Here is a 25,191-nt window from a genome sequence, read left to right as displayed (position 1 = left end):
TATTTTTACTAACTATTTGGGCATACATATAGTATGTTAATTGTCCCTCTCGACAGCATTTTCCCTCAATTTCTCCACGAGGAAAAAGTTGCAGTCTTGTGAACCATCACACTTGCATTTGTCCTCATAGTCAGTTAATACATTTAGGTGTAAAGAAAACGGAATGGGTTTACAAGAACCTGTTTGATAAAACTGGTATTCTTTCGAATGCACGTCATCATGAAACAGAAGAGTCAATCAATATTTTATCTTCGACTTTAGTGGAATATTTCCATTTGCTCACAACGAAAGTGAATGAAAGTTTGAAAAAAAAATATCATACAATATTCAGTCGCGGCAGTTTCATTAATCAACGTTTTAAACATTTGTTCTATTGTATTTAGCTATATATTTATTCAAATCATTTGAATGAATTCGCGAAAGTCACATGTATATTTTATCGCTTCTTAGTACACTTTAACACGCATAAATTACTTGCTACATTAAACTTTTCTAGTAAACTTACAACAAATATTGATTAATTATACAAAATAAGTTTTTAAAAACACGAAACAAACAAAATTCAAGTTGAACGCACGTTTTCTGACCGTGCAGCTGTGTATATAAAGAAGATGTGGGAATGAGTTGCGCAACTGTCCATTTATTAAAGTCGTAAAAAACATTTTCAAATTTATCATTTTTTCAATTAAATATATTTGATATGTTATAATACTAGTTTACAAAATGGTAATTTCTAACTATAATCAGTTTGAAATATTTTAAAAAAAACGATAAGAAAAAAAAAATAAATCTTTAAGTTTTGGTGGTATCGAACCCACAACCCAAAAACCCAAGTTCTATAAAGTGTCCTAATGTCAGAAGTTCTAACCACTGAGCCATTTCATTCACAACAAAGTGAGTTGTTTAAATGCTATATGAGAAGCTAACCACGAATTTACGGACTTGTATTATATTTCTAAAACGTTCAACTGTTGAGCTACAAAATGACATTTTTGAACTGTAGTGGGTCATCTGTCCACAATTTTGTTGAGTAAAATCGGTTTAAATTCCATTAAACCACATTTAGACTGTGACAAAAAATATGAAGCTCAGATTCACTATATGAAAGAAAAGGCATTGAAGTTATAAAAAGTACATTATTTGGAGATTTTGACACACACGCGCCAGTTTAAATCAATATATTGCAAGTATTTAAAATATTTAAAGGTTACAACCCGATGTTACGTTAAATATACATTATTTTTAATTATTTTAAAAAAAAAGTATCAGCTTTTATGATATTTTAATTTTGCCGTATCTAATCATTCCTCATATAGGCATTTTACACGCCTTATTCATCCACATTCTTTGATTTTATTCTTTGCATGTACTAGACAATAGATTTAGGGTTCGCAAATCCCGGCAATATTTTCGGAAAGCTATAGTTCTGTAGCTCAGCAGAATTCTACAGTCATCTATGAAGCACATTTTTTTGGCCTTCATGATTCATTATTTATTGCAAATATAGCATGGATGTATACGCTACAGCCGATGTAGCATTGCGTTAAGTGATGACACTTTCTAACCGGTGTGTATTTCAATTGCGAGTCGACAATTACAAACTGGCGCATCATTTGTAAATGCATGTTGACAAAATGCTAACACTTGGAAATAAATGTCGAAAAAAGTTCATAGTGAAGTTGTACTTGCGAGTTAAAAATTATTTGAGAACAAACGGGGCGATGTTTACGTACATATGTAAATATGTTATCTGTTAGTGGAAAAAATGCCCCCAAAACCTTAAGGAAGGAGTCTTTTTATTATCAAACATACTTCTTATAATAAGAAATGCATGAAATTTTGACACAGTCAAACGGATCATATTACTTAATGATTCTATCAGTTTAATTAAATTTTACCTTTGTGTTTTTGGATAAAGGTCAGGTCAAGGTCACTACCTTTTTCCTCAACGTAAAGAGTGATAAAAATAAGTGTAGCTCTTTAAAGTTCTGTAGACATTTGTTTAAGATTTGAAGATTCAAATCTTCAATGAAATCATAGACCATGAGAGTGTCTATAAGCTTATACTACTAAATTGGAATAAATATTTATACTAAAATTGATATTGCTTAGCCCGCATTTCCTCTAATTTTCTTAAATTTTGAAGAAATTTTGATTATTTTTTTAAGCTTCCAATAATAAAATATTTCTAATTTCTATGTATTATGAAGACTTTATATAAAGATATAAATTGACAGAAAAGCTAATATATTGACCGTTTCATAAGAGAGAAAAACTGATTTTAGTGATTTTTTCACAAAAATCAATGTATAGAATGGGCGCTTTAAAAAGCTTATAAAAATGTTATTTGATAGGCAAATCATATTTTAAAAACATATTCTGAAACCCAAGTATCATATTATTAGTTCACATTAGTAAAAAAAAATCCAACATTATTGTTATTGTTTTTAAAATGCTAAAACAGACTCATTATATATATATAATCTGCAGCAATTCTGAATTGCGCAACATGTGATATTTTCCTACGCCAAAAATATAGTCCTTGTTCCACTCTAAACATTGATTACATTTTTCTATGCCAAGTTGTATGATAGTAAAAAAGAAAGAAAAATATACTATTTTAATTTCCTTTCATCTTGATTTAATGAACAATTAATCAAATTTACGTTTGACAAGACGAAAACCAGAAAAGACTCCTTCCTTAATACATTTAGCAGGGACGGGCGCATATGAATTAAAGTCACTATTTGTACTTCGCTCATCGAATTGCGTTATTCAGTTCATTGTGAAAAAAATCAACAGAAACTGTTTAGTTAACAAAATTATCATATCTTACATTAGCTGCAGAACTGTAGCTCTCCGGGGAAGAAATATGGTCTGTCAATATTTTTTTCCCGGAGAGCTACAGTTCTGCAGCTAATCTTACATTACCGTTCACAATGTACCATAAATGTATATGGAATATCGCATGAGTTGAACCAATTCTTTTTTCTCACAAAAACGCTAGCGTTTGCTGCAAACAGGGACGTATATACTAGTATATACGTCCCTGCTGCAAATTAGAGATACGCGAGCTGATCAATGACACGCCGTGAAATCCATTATAAGACGTTTTACAGCGAATGTCTTTAATCCCTTATTTGCTTACAAAAATCTGAACTGAAAATCTTCGAAACATCGTAAAATGTAGTTTATATACATGTAAAATGGCGACTCGATTTGCACGCGAATTTTACAATCCGACGTCGATTAGCGTGTTTGAAAGAAAGTCAGCAGCAAGTAAAGCGTCAACATCAGTAGTAAATATTGTCTGATAAATATAGAAGTGCCTGTAATAAAAATAATGTTTCTACAGACTGAGTGAGGTACAAATAGTTTTTGTGTGTTTGAAAACACATGCACACTTGTAGAAGAAAGTGTGCCATTGATCGGTTGAAGTTCAATAAAATGTAATTTATATGTAATATTCATTGTCAGTATCTGTTGTGAATTCTTTGAAATAAGCAACAACAAAATAAATATTCTGCCTCAACTAAAACTAATGCGTTGAAAATTACTGAATTTATCGATGAAGCATATTTACATTGCTGAAATATGAAATGGCAAACCAGTTTAAATAGTGTTTCTGACATCATTAAAAAAAACAAGAAACAATTATTGTGAGATCTCTTGACAAATTATTGCAGTGATATAGTTTTAATGCAGTCCTGATACAGAGTTAAACGTCACAACTGACAGTTGGTGCTTAAATTATTAATACCGCGTAAGCAAACAGGGTAACGGCTCATTTAGAATAAAACACATGTTAATTTCATACATTATATAAATGTATGTACAAAATAATTAGCAGCTACATGTATAATGCTTAAAATATCTGATAGGATGAAAATTAATTCTCATACTGAAATCGACACATAGATAAAACATTGCCTGTAACACTGAATACATGTACCTAACAGAGTTATCGTTCCTTATCCGCTAGGGTCCCCGTGAGAAATACTCTTCCGGTCAGGACCGTAGCAATAGACCGTGGCTATTTATAGCCACCGTCTAAAAATTCATTCAATATCATATTAACCCCTTCACGGTAACTGCGGTACTGCTCTTTTGCAGGGTCAACCCAAAGGTCAAAAGGGAAAAAAACAACTTTTCCCTTCTTTATGCAACCAAATATTTGGGCGTCCTGTGAAGAAATCTGTTCGAATTTAATTTATTCCTTCGATGTGTGGGTTGCCCCAACATGGGGCAATCAAAATTCACAGCGGAAACGGATTTCTAATGTCAAATGACGAAGTTGCAACTTTTCAAACTACAAAGGCTACTGTGAGAAATATATGGGTTTTTCCCCAAAGATGGCGGCCAAGGGACATAACTTTTGTAAAGTGTGGATTGGTCTATAGATATATCGACTTCACAGAAAAGCATATCGACCGAGCACTTCGTGCTCGGTCGATATGCTTTTCTGTGAAGTCGATATAACTATGGATCGACCGAGCGAAATATTATTTGTCAAAACGACCTTTGACTTTAACGTTTACGCGGAGAGAATTTTGATTGGTTGGGGTGAATCACGCCAGCCAATCAAATTCATTTTAACATTAGAGCAAAATTTCCCTTATCTATATTTAGAAAGTACAGGTCAATCCGAGTTTTTAAAGCTTATTTTTTGAAAGTACAGGTCAATTCGCATTTTTTTACTTTGACACGTGATATCAAAAGAACCAATGATAGAATTCGTTATAATGCATGAAAATAATTTAATATTGTTTCATATAAAACAATAGTGTAATCATTCAAATCATACAATACTATATCATAAAAATCATATTATATCATTTAAAGGGATTTGGAAACAATTTTAGATCAAAATTTTTCTTTTTTCTTTTTTTATGTATAAAATGGTTGACTTGCTCATTTTGAATGATTGACCAAACTTTGAATGCTAGAAGTCAAGTTAAAAGAGAGATACAGAGGTAAGAAATCATTGTCATGTAAACAAAGCTTGAGTCATATATTTGTTAACAAATATTTGACCAAATGACTCTTGGCAAACAAGGTAAACTGATTCAATGTGTTCATAGATAATATGCTAAACAGAGATTTTTTTTAGCATCCTTGATAATGGAGATCAGGCTCTGCATCTGAAGCTATTTCTGTGATTCAATTATATAATAGTTAAATCAACTATGCAAGCTTTTATCTATAAAACATGTAACCTGTTCCAAAAAAACTGAACCTCATCCAGCGTCCAAAACCTGTGGCTCAGATTCAGCATTTAAGCCTGCCAGGTGCATTAGTATCATAATTATTAAGACAGATCATCCATGTAAGTTTGGTAAAGTAAGGACAAGTAATAACTATGATATAAATATCAGAGGGCACCTGCTCCAACAAGAGGCCCATGGGGCCACATCGCTCACCTGAGCAACAATGGGCGTTCAAAAGATATTGTGCCATATGGTCCATCGGTAGAATAACAAAAAATAAATATTGTAAAGAATTCGAATTTTACACTTACTTTTGCATACACGTAATCTTTGACATTGAACCTTCATGAAATACTATTTTTTATCAGAATAAGCATTTGGTAGGGGTACACTGTTAAGTTGTTAACTTCCAATTCCCTATATTTTCGTTCTGCCCCCCCCCCCCCCCCCACTTTGTAAAGCGATCAAACTATATGAGAGCATATAGGTACATTTGTTTCATCAACAACTTACTAGTTATTGTATTCTTAAAAAAATATAATAGTTATTGTTTTTTATTTTAAAAATCCTACAGGGATAAATGTGAAGAAGAAAATTGTACCTCAATGTGCTCAATTCCTCAAATTAAAAACATTCAAAAATTTTATTTGTCTTCTCCATTATAATTAAATGACTGTTATTTACTTTGCGTACAAACCAGGATAATTTTCTGCTGTGATATTTTCTTAGGAATAGCAATAATTACTTTATCCCCGCAACAGAAATGTGTCAGAACTATGGAAACTGTTTCAAAGACGTCGTTTTTATTTACTCGTGTCTGAAAAACTATCAAAATTGATGTAGATTTCACATTATTTATTGTATAAAGAGGGGGCCCCAGAGAGTAGGTATATACAGAATATCATTCTTTTATTTTGTTTGTACAAGTATTTAACATACTCTAATTCATATAGAATTTTTAATGTTCAACCAAAATTTCAGCGTCAATCTTAGAATTATAAGCAAGATACAGAGCTCACAGTTCGCTTAGGTTTGAGTCATATTTTGTTCACATGAGTTTATTACATTCAGCTTAAGATTTTTAACTTGGTATTTCCTATTCAGCATTTAAAATGGAAAAAAAGAATGGCCTAAGATTTTCAATTCTTTTATTCACTCAAGACCATTTCACTGGTATTTGAGGTTCAAAATCAGTTTATACCAATGAACACAAACACAGTCAAGGATCACATGTACAGTAGGAGTAATAATGACGAAAAAAGGTCAAGTTTACAATACAATAGGTTGTTAAAGTTGGTTTCTGGAAGAACAGACTTTGAAAATTTTCTTAATAAATATTGACCAATTTTTTTACTTTTTTAATCTTTAGTTTTTAAGATCTGTGTACAAACATAGAATTGTGAGCAAATCTCTGTATCTTGCTCATAATTCGAAGCTTAACACTCAAATATGGTTAGTAAATAGAAATTGTAAACAATTAAACACAAGAAACATGCACTATAACAAATAAAGAACACAATTTATTTTTTCAAAATGAATCAGATATATACATGTATATACCTACATATTTTCGTCAGCGATATCAAACTCTATTTAAACTGAACAAACTCGAGAAAATGCCGAGCATCTCAACAAAACCTATTGCATTAATCTACCATTACGCAAAAGATAATGCCGGATTACCGATAGAATGAATTGTATTTCAGTACTTTTTTGATACATCAGATTTTGCTTAATTTGCGCAGGTAAACAGTTAACTGTTTGATTTACCGCAGTCTCTGTTTGATTTGATACGTAAAAATCACGAAATACAGACGATAGTTCCCAGGTTACAAAGCATAAATAATGAAAACGAAACGAAAATCGGAACAAGCTAACACTAACGTCATGTGTGAAAACTGTTACCGCATTGAAATATTTAGCCTTAATTTACTTCACAAAATCGGCAAAAATATATTTTGCATGTTTCAAAAATTTCCCTTCATATTTGCATAGCAAGCAAATTCATCATAGTCAGATCGACCCTTTTTCGTATAATGTCATGGCTGATTTAAACAAAGAACCTCCTTTTAGAAGTATGGAATACAAGTCTTGGTAAAACGGGTATGCAAACCCGGGCCGTGGCAAAATAAAAGCCGGGGCAGATCGGCAATCGTCAATTCCAAATACGCATTATTTTGCAGCAATATTTACAGCGAATACAAATATACTGGTCCATCAAATATCCCGAAATTTTAATGAGATTGGCAGATTAATACCTGCCAATCTTTTGTTTTGCTCAGGCCAAGTCTTGCCTACCCATTTTACCGTATGCCGAGCCCGAAGCTATTAAACTGATTGAAACACGCCTTTCCTTTATTATTATTTTCGTAATAACTCAGATTTGAAACAGAATTATCACTTAATTTTTGCAATTTATATTTTCCTTCCCATAAGGATAATTTATGCTAAACTACGTTGAATTGGACTCGGTAGTTCTTGAGAAGAAGATTTTTAAAAATGCACCCCCTTTTTCTACAGTTTCAAGGTTTTCTCCGCTTTGAATACAGATCGGACTTTTATTTCTGCAATTTATATTCGCCCTCCCATAAGGATGCTTTGTGCCAAATTTGGTTGAAATTGGATAAGCGGTTTTAGAGAAGAAATTCAAAATGTAAAAAGTTTACAGACGGACAGACGGACAGACAGACGGACTGACAGACGGACGACGGACAAAATGTGATCAGAATAGCTCACTTGAGCTTTCAGCTCAGGTGAGCTAAAAACTTTAACAACCTCTTAAAACTCTAATCTTCTCCAGCATCCGAAATCTATGGCTCAGATTCAGCATTTAAGCATGTCAGGTGCATCAGTATCATAAGACACACCATCCATGCACATTTGGTGAAGTTTGGACCAGTAATAACTAAGATATATTTTTTAGCATCCTTGATAATGGAGGAAATAGTATTATTGTCTATTAAACATGTGACCTGCTCCAAAAACCTTTACCTCCTCCAGCATCCGAAACCTATGGCTCAGATTCAGCATTCAAGCCTGTCAGGTGCATCAGTATCATAAGATGCACCATGGCCATCCATGCAAGTCTGGTGAAATTAGGACCAGTAATAACTAAAATATAATCATCAGAGGGCAATGGCTCCAAAAACTTTAACCTCCTCTAGCATCCCAAACCTATGGCTCAGATTCAACATTCTAGCCCGTATGGTGCACCAGTATCATAAGATGCAACTGGATGTAATTTTGGTGAAGTTAGGCCCAGTAGTAACTTAGAAATTGTTATCAAAGTGCACCTACACCAAAAACTTTAACCTGCACCAAAAACCTTAACCTCCTCCAGCATCTGAAATTCATGGCCCAGATTCAGCATCCAAGTCTTTTAAGTCCGTATAAGGTCAAGATGCATCACACATGCAAGTTTGGTGAATTAGGACAAGTAATAACCTAGATACAGGACCTTCAACAAAAACTAACCAGGTCCGGACACCGACACCAACGCAGAGGGTATAGCATAAGCCCCCCCCCACTTTGTCTCAGTGAGCTAAAAATTGTTGTATGGAGAAAAGTGCAAAAGCTTATTACGACAAAAAGAGTAATTTAAATATTAATGCAACAAACAGTTAGGAGATTGTACTAGAGTCAGCAGAACTTACTTAGACTGGAGATTCTGGTTGGGTGCTGACATAAGGTAGACCTTCATCTGTGAGGTATCTAACACCCCGGTCAGCTTTAGTGTTACATTAGAGCTGAACAAATTCATTCCATATACAGCAAGGCTCCCAGGGGGAAATCTACAGTACAACCTTACCTGTTATTATACACTATATGATATTATCTGATATTGTATGACATAACACAGACAACATTCGGCTGACAAAATGACTATTGCCTTCATACCCATTTAATATGTTCTTTTATCATAATCACATTCCAAAAATTTAACTCTATTTGATGATTATAGAATGAAATGATTGAATTCTGTACGTGTGTGGAGAGTGTACTCGGAGCCTGCAGTATGATTCTTACCCCTCAGCGGCACAGTGAGCATAGAATCTCACTCTTCTCCTCTCATCTGATGAATCCGTTTGGAAAACATAGTCCCCCACTAGCTTTTTGTAAATGTAGGTCAACCAGTAGTCCTATACAATCAGAGAAAATGGTTAACGCAATATGAGCTGTATTTTTTAGAATATTTCATTTTGCTGCAAAAGCCTGTTAGTATGATAAGTCTGCATGTAACTTAACCTTTTATGATAAATAAGATTTGAAAAAATCATTAATTTTTGTCAAAAGAAAGATTTCTCTTCTAAGAAATATATAGCAAATCAGTTTTTTACAGGATGACAATAATTCAATTTTGTTCCAATTATGCTTCATAATGACTTTTCACACAAAAATATGGCTAACAGAATTTTAAAAGCCATGATATTTTTGTCATTTTAGTTGAATAAACATTTTCATAAAAAAAATGTCAACATGAAAATTGAAGCGTCATATCGCTTTAATGTAGGTCAACAAATAATTTTAAACAATTAGAGAAAGTTGTAAATGTAGGTTGACCAAAAAGCTATAATGGAGGTCACTTCATAATCATGAACATCAGAAATTTACATTAACCAACAAACCCTACATAAAACATGTAAAATCGGATAAAATGGTTAATGAAGTGTACTTTGGTTTATACATGTACACACCAAACTGTTGTTTTGTGCTGATAGATACTAGCTAGCTAGTAATCTTTGCTGTAATATTTTAAAATAATTTAATTCTGGTTGTAACGCGGCATTTGATTGGATAGAAAAATTTAGTTAGATTTGAATAACCTGGTTTGCACATCACAAGACACGTCACAATGTACCAACGTCAAAACGTACTAATCCGCTTGACATTACGTTTAAATTTTGAACAGATTAATATCATCTTTAAAAGTAAAACAGACTCAATTTGTACAGCAAATTACAGAAAATTAAATTATAAGGAATGAACTCAATATCTACCCAAGTTATACTTGTATAACCTGGGTTGGAAGAATTTACGCTTTTTATAATCCGCTTTGCGGATTATAAAGCATAAATTGCCCCAACGCATTTTATACTCGTATAACTTGGGTAAAAATTGAGTTCATTTCTTAAATGTTTTAAAGTAGTTTTTAAACTCTTTTCCTGTGTACCCATGGAGACAAACACAGTTATGTATGTATTATACTATCTTCATGGTCCCACAGCAAATTTTTATATGCGTGTACTGTACAATTCGCCGTAAAATGCACGTCATTCCTATATAAAAGCAGTAAAGTTTTCTTTAAAATTAAGACATTCAGTATAAAAAAATAATAAAGTATATTTCAACTGTTACCAACAGGCACTATTTATACAGTAATACACTTTAATGCTGCTCACACAAACAATTACATTATATAAATGGTGCTTGTTTGGCAGGGCAACAGTTAACATTAAACTATAGAAACTAGTAACTAGAAAACCATTGTCAACCGAGGCAAAGCAAATGTTGACAATGGTTTACGAGGGATGACAATCCTAAAAGTTACCCTTCCAAACAGGCACTATTTTATTCATTAATCTGAATGTCTTAATTTTAAAGAAAACTTTTAAATAGGAATGACATGAATTTTACTGTGAACCGTACACGCATAATTTACGCGCATGCATTAATTCGTTGTGTTAATTGTTTCCAAGTGTGGTTGCTAACGCTGAGTGTAATAGAATGGATTAATAAACTGCATCTAAACCAATCAGGTTTCAGTATTTAACATGAAAGTATAATTATAACATAAATTATAAAAAATGTATATCTAATAACTGTAAAAGTGGTTGTTTACCCTGGTTGTTAAGTACGCGTTTTCTATGGTCAAACAATACGCGTGGGTTTTAAATAAATGGATGCATGATATACCTCACTAAAGTTTTGAGTTTCCTTACTATACCTGGTGAGGCACATTGTATTTTATGCACTGGTGGGGTATTTAAGCTTAACGTGTAACTAGTGTAAATTTCCCCCACGTGTAAATAACCACTTTTACAGTAATCATAAAAACTGCTTCCACAGAGGCCAAAGTGTAAATGATTTAAGAACACTATTTCCTGTTAAAGTGGAATAACACATCATTACAAAATGGCTGACCGCTGATTAAAATGACATTTCGTTCTATTAAGAGGATTTTATGGACTGAAACATGTAACTTACTACATAGCCGAGTGGATAAAGTGTCGGACTTGCAATCCGCACACCCTGAGTTCGAATCCCGCAGGAGCTTTTGTTTTTACTTACTGGAATAATTATATTAGATATTCATTTTTTATCTCCAAACTGCAAATTTTTCGCTTATTAGATATTTGTAAAGTTTATTTATCATTATATCTTTCATTATCAAAAAATTTCCTGTTAATTTGAGTGACCCTTTCCAGGTGTGTTATTCCACTTTAAATTCATATCTCTAATAATAACATACGGGGTTAGGCTCCATAGTCACATGGTCTATGAGTCCATAGTTAGCGCCGTAAAATGTCTGGCGTATTACAGCACCAACATTATTTTTTGCAGCAAGACCAAGTTTATCCAGCCACCTAGGTGAAAAAGAAAGTCATCATCCAGGAAACAGTTTAACCTCTAGTTTGTCTTACATCTTCACAGACAAACAAGCAAGGTTACACACATGCTCCTCATAAAGGGTGAAAAGGTTGTTTTGACACTCACATGAACGCTGCCACATATCCATCTGACAGCCCCTTGGCTCCCCCATTCCAGGCAGAACTGGTCTCCCCTATCCACAGCTGTTTGCCATGGGTGAATTTTCTGGTTGCGTCATTACCATGATTGATTTCTACCTGGAGCCCATCCAGAACATCTGGATCAACAAAGTTCTGTACAGAAGCAGTGGCCTCATCCATATAGTAACTGAAAGAAGTTTAAACATCTGGATCAACAAAGTTCTGTACTGAAGCAGTGGCTTCATCCATATAGTAACTGAAAGAAGCAGTGGCTTCATCCATATAGTAACTGAAAGAAGCAGTGGCTTCATCCATATAGTAACTGAAACAAGTTTAAACATCTGGATCAACAAAGTTCTGTACTGAAGCAGTGGCTTCATCCATATAGTAACTGAAAGAAGCAGTGGCTTCATCCATATAGTAACTGAAAGAAGCAGTGGCTTCATCCATATAGTAACTGAAACAAGTTTAAACATCTGGATCAACAAAGATCTGTACAGAAGCAGTGGCTTCATCCATATAGTAACTGAAAGAAGTTTAAACATCTGGATCAACAAAGTTCTGTACTGAAGCAGTGGCTTCATCCATATAGTAACTGAAAGAAGCAGTGGCTTCATCCATATAGTAACTGAAAGAAGCAGTGGCTGCATCCATATAGTAACTGAAAGAAGTTTAAACATCAGAACAGAGTATTGTGATCGGAAATTAGGGTGAGTTCATTGATATAGTAACTGAGAGAAATATAAAGTCAGAGCATAGCAGTTGGATCAAAAAACGTTTACAAACAAAATCATATTGCGGCTTCATCCATATAATCATTTACAGAAATTAATTCAAAACAAAGAAAATCAAAATTATACCAGGAATTTCACAATCTCAATCTCCATTTCTATAAATACTACAAATGTATTTATAAATCTTGAATTTGTTTTTATATAGTTCTTATTCTATTCAAGTCTTAAAGAATCAAATTGGAAAAAATTGATCACACTCACTAAGGTTGTCTATAAATTGTTAGAAAAAGGTCATAAAACAAAACATAGTTGTCTACTGAGATTGCAGTGAGCAGATTTTATGTTTTGTGTTCTCTCTAAGTAATTCTGGGACAACCCTCTTACATGTAAGCTTCAGTTGTTAATTTAAAATGTGTCATCGTTAAAGGCTGCAGATTACATTAATTATAATTAAATACATCGATAGAATACAAAAAACGGGGAAATACTCACTGATGGAAGTTCGGAGAAGACACAACAGCATTGCCACCAAGACGTAAAAATCTAAACAAGAAGACTAGTGTCTTATTCAGTTGTGAAATATAACAGAGAAAAAATTAAAAAGAATCTTATTCATAATCTAAGGACATAGTAAATGAACAATGCTTACTCATTGAAGAACTGAACAACTCGAGACTGGACAAGCGGTATGGTACTTGGACCTATTAGAATGCGACCTCTGATATTGGGTGGGGCCTGGGAGAGAATGCTAGATAATTTCTGATAATCTTTTACAAGTTGCTGGACAGTCAAGTGGACTCCAAACTTCCTCAAATACTCACCAGGTTCTTTAACAAACACAACAAAAACAAATGATCGGACATTCATCTTCAATCTACTGTAGTTCATTCATATATAATGGGAGGGAGAAAATAATGACAGACCAGACCAGGATTCAAACCCAGACTCAGGTTTGAATACATGTACCAGCGCCAGATAGCCCATTGGGTAGAGCACCTTACTAGAGATTCTGGGGACCTGGGTTCAAACCCCAATCTGGTCTGTCATTATTTTACCCATCCCCTTACACATATCATTTTCTATGATTATCATACAAGATGTTCAAAAAGAATATTGTAAGCATTTATATGAAACGGTGACCTCAGTACCATTCCCAAGCTCCCATCCTGCCATTGAGTAGTTTTTCTTGATTGAATACTTGATTAAAACCTCAGCGTTTGAGGAATTCCAGACACCATCAGTCCGGTACAGAGAATTCAGATCAAAAATCAGTGTCCATCCAACCTTCTGTGTAAATCTGTGAATGCTATCCCAGGAGGTCTCTGACATGGAAAAAGATCACAATTACAAGGTTGATATTAACATAACAGGAAAAAAAATATATACAAATAATTTTGCATGATTTGATACTGTTTGTAAAATCTCATAAAGGAAATGTGAAACTGTAGTATGTATGAATAAAACAGGAAATGAAATGTGACTGTTTACTTTGCATATATTTTACATTTATTACCTGACATTGTGAAATTTATTGGATCAAACTTCCTAATGTTTTCATCTGTGTTAACCTCCCTTCCAGTGAATATAACAAAATCGGCATCTGTTCCCCCGACCCTTAGGTATGAGGGTGAAAGTCCAGCAGCTAATGTTTGTGTCTTTACTGACCTGCATAAAATGACGTTCACATCACCACTTAGATTTCGGTACAAGTCAGAGCACTAATTGTTACTGAAAATAACAAAAATCAAATCCCGCAAAAACCATGGAGATTCTTTGTCTATGTAATAGAAGAGGAGGAATAACCACAACTAAATAGGCTCGAACTCGGGACCCTTCAGTTTAAAAACCAATGCTCTACCAACTGAGCTAAAGGGTTAACCCACTAGCACTGCTAGTAGGAGCGTGGCAGTACTAAGCCTATTACATGTATATAAGTATAATAACTAATACACACTATTACACTCTTCCTCCTTTTCTTTTGAGATTTCCATCCCCTAGAAATCTCACACAAGACTCTCTAAATCACTGCACTTGGGTTATTTTGTTGGGCGCCAATGAAATAGATGAGGAAGAATGACCACGTGGAGCGTGCCAGTACTGAGTCTATCTGATATAACTAATACACACTATCATGACTATTACACTTAGTTACATGTCTGTTAAAGCTTCCTAATTGAATTTACTGTGATGTTTAGAGGGTCACTTGTCTTATGTAACTCCTAAAATAATAGATGTATATTGTATTGACGGCCCGGTCCATGTAAAACATATTTTATTAGATCATTTAGTATATTGTAATAAACTTATCATATTTAATAACATTAACTAATAATATGACAACACAAATACATAGAATATACATTGTGTATCGGTATATTAATTTTTAAATATTGCATTCATTTCTATTTTTAAAAAGATTAATAGAAATGCTCATGGTCGACGTAATGATTGAAATGTACATACAATACAAGTTCAGGAAAATTGTTGTTAGCTTTTGAAATACTATGATAGTACAGTACCCAGGCTGATATATTCATTGCATAAAAGATCATACAAAATTGAAATGTTGTGTTATTTATTTTCTGCACATAAACCTTGGTGAACTTGATTATAAGAAAAGTCTTCGTCCTGAAGTCCAAGTTTATTATTTCTATTACGTACATGAGTGTGCATTTAAAATCATTAACATACACTATTATAACCACTAGACATCACCATAAGGAAGATATTTATAGTCACCTTCTGTTGTAAACAGTGTAAAAACTTACTTGAGATTAAAATATTTCCAGTTTTCTTTTACGTACGTACTATTCATCGTAACTCCAACAAAATTCTTTGTTATTTTACCTAATGGTTTACTCACATCCACATGCACATTGACCAATAAAGAATGTGCAAAATTACACAGAATAAAATGCAGAAAGCAAACCGAAAGTAAACCATGTACCTCCATGTTTGCCGTCACGTGAAAGAAGGAAGTCTCTATGAAAACCCTAGAGATCTTCCGAAGACGCAGTTAGGTACGTCTCTGGAAAAATAGGTCGATAAAGATATCATTCTTTGTTGAGGAGCAATGGCTACAGGTATGAACATTATTTTAACTCGCCATTTCACTAATTTCTAGTTTGTGCTTGTCCCAAATACAATACTATTTACTTGATTGTAATAATTTGAATATGGGAAATTTTGTACATCGTGAAAGTGAAAGTGACGGTAGATTTTGGGACTTGTGTACAAACACTGCATCTGTTCATGCTTTTAAGATTAGCAACTTTGTTATACGTTCCTTTGTGTATTGTTTGTTTTATATTTCACTACATAGCTAAAGCTATTAGCAGTGGCACATGTACATGTGTGTCGGTGTATATTGTATGGAGTTCTTACTCTGTCAACATGGTCAGTGACAGTGTCTGACTCTCATGATAAAATAATAAAAAAAAACAAACAAACAAACAGAATTTTTGATTGCTTGGATTTATGTTTCAATGAACATAAAAATTTTAAAACCTAATTGATTATAGTGTTCCAAACACTAAGTTGATACAAATAACTTGAGACTCAGACATTGTTCAGCACTTAACTTGTGTAAACTTATAAAGTGTGTCACATTATAGAAATCACATGCTTTGGGTCATTGAACTAGGTTCATCTGAACACATGGTGTACAGTGTGCATCTCTTAACTTATATGGACTTGCATTGTTTAGAGTGCTGAACTTTTATGTATATACATGTATGGGTTATAGTGTTTGATCATTTTCTGTTTTGAAATATTGATCTCAATAATTTTTCCATGAGCATACTGCAATTTTAATAACAAATATGGTAGACTTTATGAATCACAACTCCACCAATAAACTTAAATATGCATACACATGAAATGAATATACAAGAATGTATCTCAGACATATCTCATACTCCTGAGCTGTTATCAATGCTTTCATTTGAACTTATCTTTAATGATAAAATCATACATGTAATTATATATTCATAAGTCAATTTACATATAATGATAAAATTTATCAGCTCATTGCAAGACACCTGCATAAAAATAAACAGGGATATAGTAAACAAAACAGGGGTGGGACCTCAAAGAGAATTGATTCACTGTCTTTCATAGTACATGTAGTTTACATGTATCACAGTGCAAAATTGACTGTTCTATAATTATCTTTATTTCGGACTTTACTTTTCAAATACAACATTTATTTTGTCATATATTCTTAGAATTTAATGTTTACAAAGTGAATTAGCCATTGACACTCGGCAGACTTTTTATTTAATTGTTATTACAAATCAGACATATGTTTCTCCCAAGAACTGCTAATCTCTTGAAACAACATTGCGTAATTATATGCCTTTCATGTCTTGGCCATCAAAGACTCATTGAGTTAATCTAATTACCTAATACCTGTGAATCTTTCACTCAATTCATTTGATGTCATCAAATTGTCACCTCTACTCATTGTTTAGATTCTTATATATACTGAATTGTATTTGTCAATCTTCAGTTCGGAGGCCTGACGCATTACCGGCCACTTCCGTCTGTGTCGCTTATTTGTTTGTTATTGTTCATCTTTTAAATTCGATTGATAATAAATACGGAATCCTTCATCACTTGGTTTTACTTCTTTGGAATTGCATATTGGCGGACCCTTGGGAATACGGCATACATTACCTTCGTTTTTAACTTACGGCCCACGGCGCGCCTCAACCTTATAACTTGTTACTTTTACGCCAACATTCCCTCACCCGGTTTGTACTGCACACGACCGATGCAGATCCAGAAGAATTCTCTAGCACCGTAAATCTACGCGTCACAATTGGTGGATGAATCCTAAGGGTAATTACAACGCCCGGGGCTGCTGCATATACCTTGCAGTAGCTAGATCCCGTACCTAAACAGCAAGCGAGTTCCCCTACGACGATGGACACTTATCGATTTCGACCAGCTTGGATGTCTTGGACCTTTCCCCAAAATTCCAAACAACATAGACCCTGGTTCAACAACACTTGCTTCAGATGTCGCATGCCTGGACACTTCGCCAGGAACTGCACATTTCACAGAGCAGAGAAATCAAAATCGAACCAGGTACGTGGTAAATACAGGATCCAAGAGTATTCCGAACAAAAACAACATCTGAAGGAACTTCCATTCTACAACGTCAGAAATTCGGCCCTTCGTAATTTGATTGACTATTCGGCTGTTCTTAAACACGAACTTGCGCAAACAAAACAATCTCTTAAAGATTCACAGGACAACTTTTTAGAATTGATTACCCAGTTTAGTGAAATGAAAAAGGAGTTAAATTCGACCAGACTCAAAATGCACGCGACTCAAGAAAATTCCCGAGAAGAAATAAGACAGCTCCAGACAAAACTGGACGCATCCAAAGAAATAAACAAAATGGCATCCGAAGAAATTCAAGCGCTAATCCAGAAAAATCATCACCAACTACAAATTTCTCAGGACCAAGAAGAAAACATCTCTGACTTAAACATTCGAAATTCCGATTTAGAATATTCTTTATCCGAGCAACAGTACATCATAGATGACCTTCGTGAGGATATTTATCGCCAAGATCAAACTATTCAACATCAGATGGAAGAATTCGAAGATTTACATCAAACAAATTTTGAATTAGAACAAGTCATATCTCAACACCGCAAAGAAATCTGTGACTTGCGAAACCAGTTATACCCCAACCATAGCAACGGTTACAACGGACACTATGGGAACGGACACTTCTACCGCTGACAGTTCCTTTCAAACATGAGGACGTGTTTTACCGGAGCGGGGGGATATTATCACAGTGCAAAATTGACTGTTCTATAATTATCTTTATTTCGGACTTTACTTTTCAAATACAACATTTATTTTGTCATATATTCTTAGAATTTAATGTTTACAAAGTGAATTAGCCATTGACACTCGGCAGACTTTTTATTTAATTGTTATTACAAATCAGACATATGTTTCTCCCAAGAACTGCTAATCTCTTGAAACAACATTGCGTAATTATATGCCTTTCATGTCTTGGCCATCAAAGACTCATTGAGTTAATCTAATTACCTAATACCTGTGAATCTTTCACTCAATTCATTTGATGTCATCAAATTGTCACCTCTACTCATTGTTTAGATTCTTATATATACTGAATTGTATTTGTCAATCTTCAGTTCGGAGGCCTGACGCATTACCGGCCACTTCCGTCTGTGTCGCTTATTTGTTTGTTATTGTTCATCTTTTAAATTCGATTGATAATAAATACGGAATCCTTCATCACTTGGTTTTACTTCTTTGGAATTGCATATTGGCGGACCCTTGGGAATACGGCATACATAACCTTCGTTTTTAACTTACGGCCCACGGCGCGCCTCAACCTTATAACTTGTTACTTTTACGCCAACATTCCCTCACCCGGTTTGTACTGCACACGACCGATGCAGATCCAGAAGAATTCTCTAGCACCGTAAATCTATGCGGTCACAATGACATCAAATGAATTGAGTGAAAGATTCACAGGTATTAGGTAATTAGATTAACTCAATGAGTCTTTGATGGCCAAGACATGAAAGGCATATAATTACGCAATGTTGTTTCAAGAGATTAGCAGTTCTTGGGAGAAACATATGTCTGATTTGTAATAACAATTAAATAAAAAGTCTGCCGAGTGTCAATGGCTAATTCACTTTGTAAATATTAAATTCTAAGAATATATGACAAAATAAATGTTGTATTTGAAAAGTAAAGTCCGAAATAAAGATAATTATAGAACAGTCAATTTTGCACTGTGATACATGTATATACATGTAGTTAAGGAAACATTTTACACCTGATAATCAGTGGTTAGTAACACACACTGTTTTCAATCGATTCAGTATTAAGGCATTGTGAGTTAATGTTTAGATCACTCTATCCCTGTTGTTAATAACTGTTTGTCTATGTGTACAGAGGCAGACTTTACGTCTATGTGTACAGAGGCAGACTTTACGTATGATGAAGCTACATTTGAGGTCACAGATACAATTCTGAAGGCCTTCAAAGAACAGGGATATATTATGTTAAGGTACTTTTAATCTTCTTACTAAACCTGCTTTAACTGTTATCTCAATTGTAAATGTGTTAAATTAAACACATGATTTTCCTCACCTTCACTTGTTTGATATTATGTAATATGATAGGTGATGTAATTAAAAGTTTTAAAAAAAAACCCAGGTACTGCATGCATATGCAAAGATTGTTAAAAATAAAGTTGTTTTTATTTTTTTGTAAATTTGATTCTATATTTACGGTAACATTTGAAAACATTCCGATTTTCATAAAGTTGCATCAACTTGTTATTCATTTTAAGACAGTGATACAGACTTTCTTAATTTTTTCTTGAAGAGATTAATTGTTATGATTTGTCAATTGATATAATATTTTTGTTTATGCTTCAGGGGTTTGTTTAACCCAGAGGAACTGAAGAAAATTAAGAGTGTTCTGGAGGAAACTGACTTGGTGCCTAAGCATGGATATGGAGTAAGTGGGTATTTATGGAGTAGGTGCATGGATATGGAGTAAGTGCATGAATATGGAGTAAGTGCATGGATATGTAGTAAGTGCATATTCATGGATTAGGTGCATGGATATGGAGTAAGTGCATATTTACTGAAGTCAAAGCACAGATATTTCTAAGCTAGCTACCAATGTCAACTCAGTACGTATACTGGGTATTTATGACTAATGTCCATGTGCATGATGTGTGGGTTATACAAAATTAAACAGGAAGTAAATGGCTTCTCAATTGTTAAATTTTTATACACTTCTACATATTCACTAAAAAATAATAACACAATGGATTGTACAATATATTACACTTCAGAAAAGACTGTGTTTTCAGAGTTAGCTAAGATTGATAGCAAGTCTGATTGTACCAGAATGCATCTATTATCATTTGTTGTAAGTTTACTGACAACCAACTTTTAATTGTGACAACTTTATTTCACGATTTACCTGAGTTAAACTGGTTCGCAATAACTAATGTTTGCGACCAAGCCTTATCCAGACTCATTGTAAACATCATACAACAAGGACTGGTTTGTTGCAAGAAATAATCGCAATGATGAGGCTCTCACAAACCTTGCAAAAATTTCTAGCACACGAATACAAGTTGTTTTACAGTATGTGATGTGTGTATTTTTGAGTGCATTGTACCATTACTAGCATGTATTTCTTGTCAGTAATACATAACCTCCTAAGACTGAGGCAGTTTTTATAAAAATTTTCTTAATTGTGATTACATGTATTAGGAAAAAAACACTGCATACTTAAAAATGGAAAGGTTGCTGCTTTAAAATCCTTTTTGCCTAACCAGATACTAACTTTAGGGCCTTATATAAAATTTCGTTGTTCTATGAAGCTTGCTACAGGAGGAGGGAGAGATAGAAGGGCCTGACCCGCGACATTTTTTGAAAAGAAATGTACCATTTTCATATATTAACAACTGAAAAATAAATGTTGAACATGTACAAGCCAATTTAATAGCCTCAACTTTGAAAAAAGATGCTACGTGCATGTCTGTTACATGTACCGGTAGTTGGGGCAAACTTGTGTTGATACATGCACACTGTATAATGTTTTCTATAACCTCCTTTTAACCAGACATTAAAGATACCTGCTCTCTGTTATTCCAGATTCCGGACGCCACAGGGAGAATGCCCAAGATGGTGCTGTGGCGGGCCCCGGGGACAGATGTAACTGGGATGGTGTGTCGCTGTGAGAAAGTGGTCACTACTTCCGAAAAGGTGGGCACTAACAGAGAGAGAGGTCACATGGGAAGTGTCTCTGGTTTCAGAGAATTTGATACTGTTCAGTGAGGGATATATAAGAGAGATTGATCTGCCTAGTTCTTTTACAAATGTACAAACCAGTACAGTATATTGCATTGAATGTGTATACCTATTGATAAAACTATGAATCGGTATAGATTATTATACTTTCATGTTAAATACAGAAATCTGATTGGTTTAGATGCAGTTTATAATCCGTTCTATTACCCTCAGCATTAGCAACACACTTGGCAATGGGTAACACAACGAATTGTTACAGGCGCGTAAATTGTGCACATACAGTTCACCATAGAATTCATGTCATTCTTATATATAAAAGCAGTAGAGATTTCTTTAAAATTAAGACATTCAGTATAATAATAAAATAAATAGTGCCTGTTTTGGAAGGTAACAGTTGAAATTGACAACCTAAAAAAACCACTGTCAACCGACATTAAGCATTGATTGACAATGGTTTTCTCAGGGTGTCAATTTCAATCCTTACCTAATTCCCAAACAGGCACTATTTATGTAATGTGTATACCTATTGATAAAACTGTGAATGCTTAATATATTGTATAGAATGTGTATACCTATTGATAGAACTGTGAATCAGTATAGAAAGTGTATACTTGTTGATAGAAATTGTGATCCTGTTTCAGCTGCTGGGAGGAGAGGTGTACCACTACAGCACAAAGCTCATGATGAAGGAACCACTGATTGGGGGCCGCCAGGAGTGGCACCAGGATTATGGGTAAATTAACTGATTGGGGGCCGCCAGGAGTGGCACCAGGATTATGGGTAAATTAACTGATTGGGGGCCGCCAGGAGTGGCACCAGAGTTATGGGTAAATTAACTGATTGGGGGCCGTCAGGAGTGGCACCAGGGTTATGGGTAAATTAATTGGATCGTTTAATCCTCGTGGGAGGATGTCAGATTCTCTTGTACATTAAATGATTTGTACTGTACAACTGATCAAAGCTGGAAAATAAAACAGCATTATCTCTCTTAGAAAACAATTCTGTGCAGATATGTTGATTTTACATTAAATATGTATGCCGCCATAGAAAAAGAGGTTATCTTTTCTTTGCTGTCTTTTCAGTTACTGGTATCAGAATGGTTTGTTGTTCCCAGACGCCTTGAGTGTGTTTGTAGCCATCGACAGGTGTAACAAAGCCAATGGATGCCTACAGGTCAGAAGTCCAACAGCCTGAATTCAGTTGACAAAATGATCAATAGAAAATTCTGATAGAGAAATTGTTAAAAAATATATACCATCCCCAAAATACAAATAGATTGTGAGAAAAAAAAAGATTATATGGATATTTGGAGTAGTCTTCCGTCTCAATGAAATTCTGAACTTTAATTGATTTTTACCTGGACAGTATAGGTTTTATCTGGACGTACTTATCATTGTACAGGTGTTACCTGGTTCTCACAAAGTCTGCCGCATTGAACACAAGTCTGTGGCCGGTCAGACAGGGGCGGACCTGGAAAGGGTGGAGCACCTCAAGAAGGTGTTCCCCCTGACTTACATGGAGATGGAGCCAGGTGAGTAGTTACCTGTAAAAATGGAGAGTTACCTGTAATAAGGGAGAGTAACCTGTAATAATGGAGAGTTACCTCTAAAAATGAGTAACCTGTAATAATGTAGAGTTACTCATAATAATGGAGAGTAACATGTTATAATAGAGAGTAACCTAATAATGGAGAGTAACCTAGCTGTAATGATGGAGATTAACTTGTAATAGTGGAGAGTTACCCGTAAGAATGGAGAGTAACCTGTAATAATGGAAAGTTACCTGTAATAATGGAAAGTTATATGTAATAATGGAGAGTTACCTGTAATAATGGAAAGTAACCTGAAATTATGGAAAGTTACCTGTAATAATGGAAATTTATCTGTAATAATGGAGAGTTACCTGTAATAATGGAGAGTAACCTGTATTAATGGAAAGTTATCTGTAATGATGGAGAGTAACCTGTAATAATGGAAAGTTACCTGTAATAATGGAGAGTTACCTGTAATAATGGAGAATAACCTGTTATAATGGAGGGTAATGTGTTATAATGGAGAGTAACCTGAAATAATGTAAAGTTACCTGTAATAATGTAGAGTTACCTGTAATAATTGAGAGTAACCTGTTATAATGGAGAGTAACCTAGCTGTAATAATAAAGAGTAACTTGTAATAATGGAGAGTTACCCATAATAATGAAGAGTTACCAACAAACTGGTATATGAATTTACATTCATTTGGTAAAATATTTAGAACAGTTATGTGTTATTCATGGTAAATTTTATGCGAGAAGTAACCTGTTATAAGGTAGACTTGTACACAAAACGCTATAACATTTAGAACGGCAACATATGTTTCATGGTAAATACCCCATTAATTGTTGTCTGTTTTATGTTTTAGGAGATGCACTGTTTTTTCACAGCAATGTCCTGCATGCTAGTGATGCTAATAACAGTTCCAACAGGAGGTGGGCCCTGATCATGGCTTACAACAGAAAAAGCAACAACCCCCTTGAAAGTCTGGCTCCTCCATTCCCACGCTACACACCTCTGGAAAAGGTAAACAACCATCATTGTATCCTAGGCACGTGTACCAGTAATTTATTCTTCAAATATTTGTAATCTAAGAAATTTTTCTTGTAAAGTTACATTGTTTGTTTTTTAACTGATTAAGAATGCCTCACTTGTAATTTATAAAAATTACCTGGTAATTTTATACTGTAAAGTTTTTATTGTACAAATGTATTGTGAAGAAATCTTTATCCAAAGAGAGGTAATTATAGAACTGAATGATGTCATTGATTGACTAGGTACCAAACTCGGCCATCCTTGACTGCACCAACCTGACAGATTTCTCCGGGAAAGAGTTCTTGGATCCCACAGCGGACAAGACGGTGAAGGCAGACACATCCAACCGGAGTGAGCAGGCTACCAAGGCCTAGGGCCGGGACAGGGGGGGTCTCTCACTGGTAACGGTACGGAGCAGGAGAACAAAGTACCAGAGGGTCGCACACACCGCTGAACTATCAGCTACAGTGTATATGGGGTCTGACTATTATACTAGGTTTTATAGACTTACAGAATCAGAATTTTTTCAGCAATTATTTTCATTATTTTAAATGATTTCCTGTCATAAATAAATCTGATATTTATTCATTCCACTCTTTCATTATGTTTGTTGCGCATAAATTGCAAGCTTGTTTAATTGATAAGTGTTTTATTAATTGAATTTGTTTACATTTAGAAATATAAAGTATTTTAAAACCTACATTGAGGGTAATTGTACAAATGGTTTAGACTTGGGATTTTATTGTGTATTTTTAAAAGTGTACTATGGTAATTATTTACAAAACGTAAAGGTTTTTTTTTACCTATGATATCCTATTTTGAAAATAATTATATCAAGAGGTAAATAATTAAAGTGAGTGCAATATTATTTCTATTACTTCATGTTTTTGATATCTTTTAACATTTGTTACAGTGATATATTTCTGTGACTATCTTTGTTTCTTGTGAAGAATATGGTAAGAATCATGGCAATATATGTTTACTCATAATATCTACAGTATCTGGTTGCTTGTAAATTAAAAATTGTATTTACTTAAATTGGGTTTCTGTGATTTTTAAATATATGTTTACAACCTGTCAAAAACATGTCTATTTATTAATAATAAAATCTATGATATATTA

The 25,191-nt window shown here is 34.1% G+C and overlaps 2 protein-coding genes across 3 annotated transcripts in view; one reads left to right on the top strand and one right to left on the bottom strand.

The window, feature by feature from the left end:
- The window catches only part of LOC105320771 (heparanase), a 19,947-nt gene extending 4,297 nt beyond the window's left edge, over window positions 1-15,650 (bottom strand). Inside the window, exons 1-9 of the mRNA XM_034446996.2 lie at window positions 15,438-15,650; window positions 14,183-14,334; window positions 13,818-13,991; window positions 13,319-13,496; window positions 13,162-13,212; window positions 11,922-12,122; window positions 11,677-11,791; window positions 9,234-9,346; window positions 8,861-8,998 (exon numbers count right to left, since the gene is read on the bottom strand). Coding sequence (XP_034302887.2) covers window positions 8,861-8,998; window positions 9,234-9,346; window positions 11,677-11,791; window positions 11,922-12,122; window positions 13,162-13,212; window positions 13,319-13,496; window positions 13,818-13,991; window positions 14,183-14,334; window positions 15,438-15,622 — 1,307 coding nt within the window. The 5' untranslated portion in view covers window positions 15,623-15,650. The remainder of the gene's footprint in view (window positions 1-8,860; window positions 8,999-9,233; window positions 9,347-11,676; window positions 11,792-11,921; window positions 12,123-13,161; window positions 13,213-13,318; window positions 13,497-13,817; window positions 13,992-14,182; window positions 14,335-15,437) is intronic.
- On the top strand, window positions 15,628-25,191 carry LOC105320769 (L-proline trans-4-hydroxylase). 2 transcript variants are annotated; one of them, XM_066074520.1, is made up of 9 exons: window positions 15,628-15,752; window positions 19,624-19,738; window positions 20,112-20,193; window positions 21,348-21,458; window positions 22,145-22,236; window positions 22,586-22,676; window positions 22,905-23,034; window positions 23,903-24,060; window positions 24,312-25,191. In XM_066074520.1, the coding sequence occupies exons 1-9, from the start codon at window positions 15,743-15,745 to the stop codon at window positions 24,441-24,443; spliced, it is 921 nt and encodes a 306-aa protein (XP_065930592.1). In that variant the 5' UTR covers window positions 15,628-15,742; the 3' UTR covers window positions 24,444-25,191. The 2 variants fall into 2 exon arrangements, with proteins under 2 accessions (XP_065930592.1, XP_034302888.2); XM_034446997.2 differs by having other exon boundaries at window positions 15,631-15,752; window positions 19,651-19,738.

Source organism: Magallana gigas, chromosome 2, assembly GCF_963853765.1.
Source record: "Magallana gigas chromosome 2, xbMagGiga1.1, whole genome shotgun sequence".
Lineage (NCBI taxonomy): Eukaryota > Metazoa > Mollusca > Bivalvia > Ostreida > Ostreidae > Magallana > Magallana gigas.
This window is presented reverse-complemented; position numbering and strand designations above follow the sequence as displayed.

What these genes read in the sequence shown, in the direction of transcription:
- LOC105320769 (XM_066074520.1), top strand. An exon ending in CAGGGATATATTATGTTAAG is followed by an intron (nt 19,739 to 20,111) that starts GTACTTTTAATC and finishes TTTATGCTTCAG; the next exon opens with GGGTTTGTTTAACCCAGAGG. An exon ending in GCTACACACCTCTGGAAAAG is followed by an intron (nt 24,061 to 24,311) that starts GTAAACAACCAT and finishes TTGATTGACTAG; the next exon opens with GTACCAAACTCGGCCATCCT.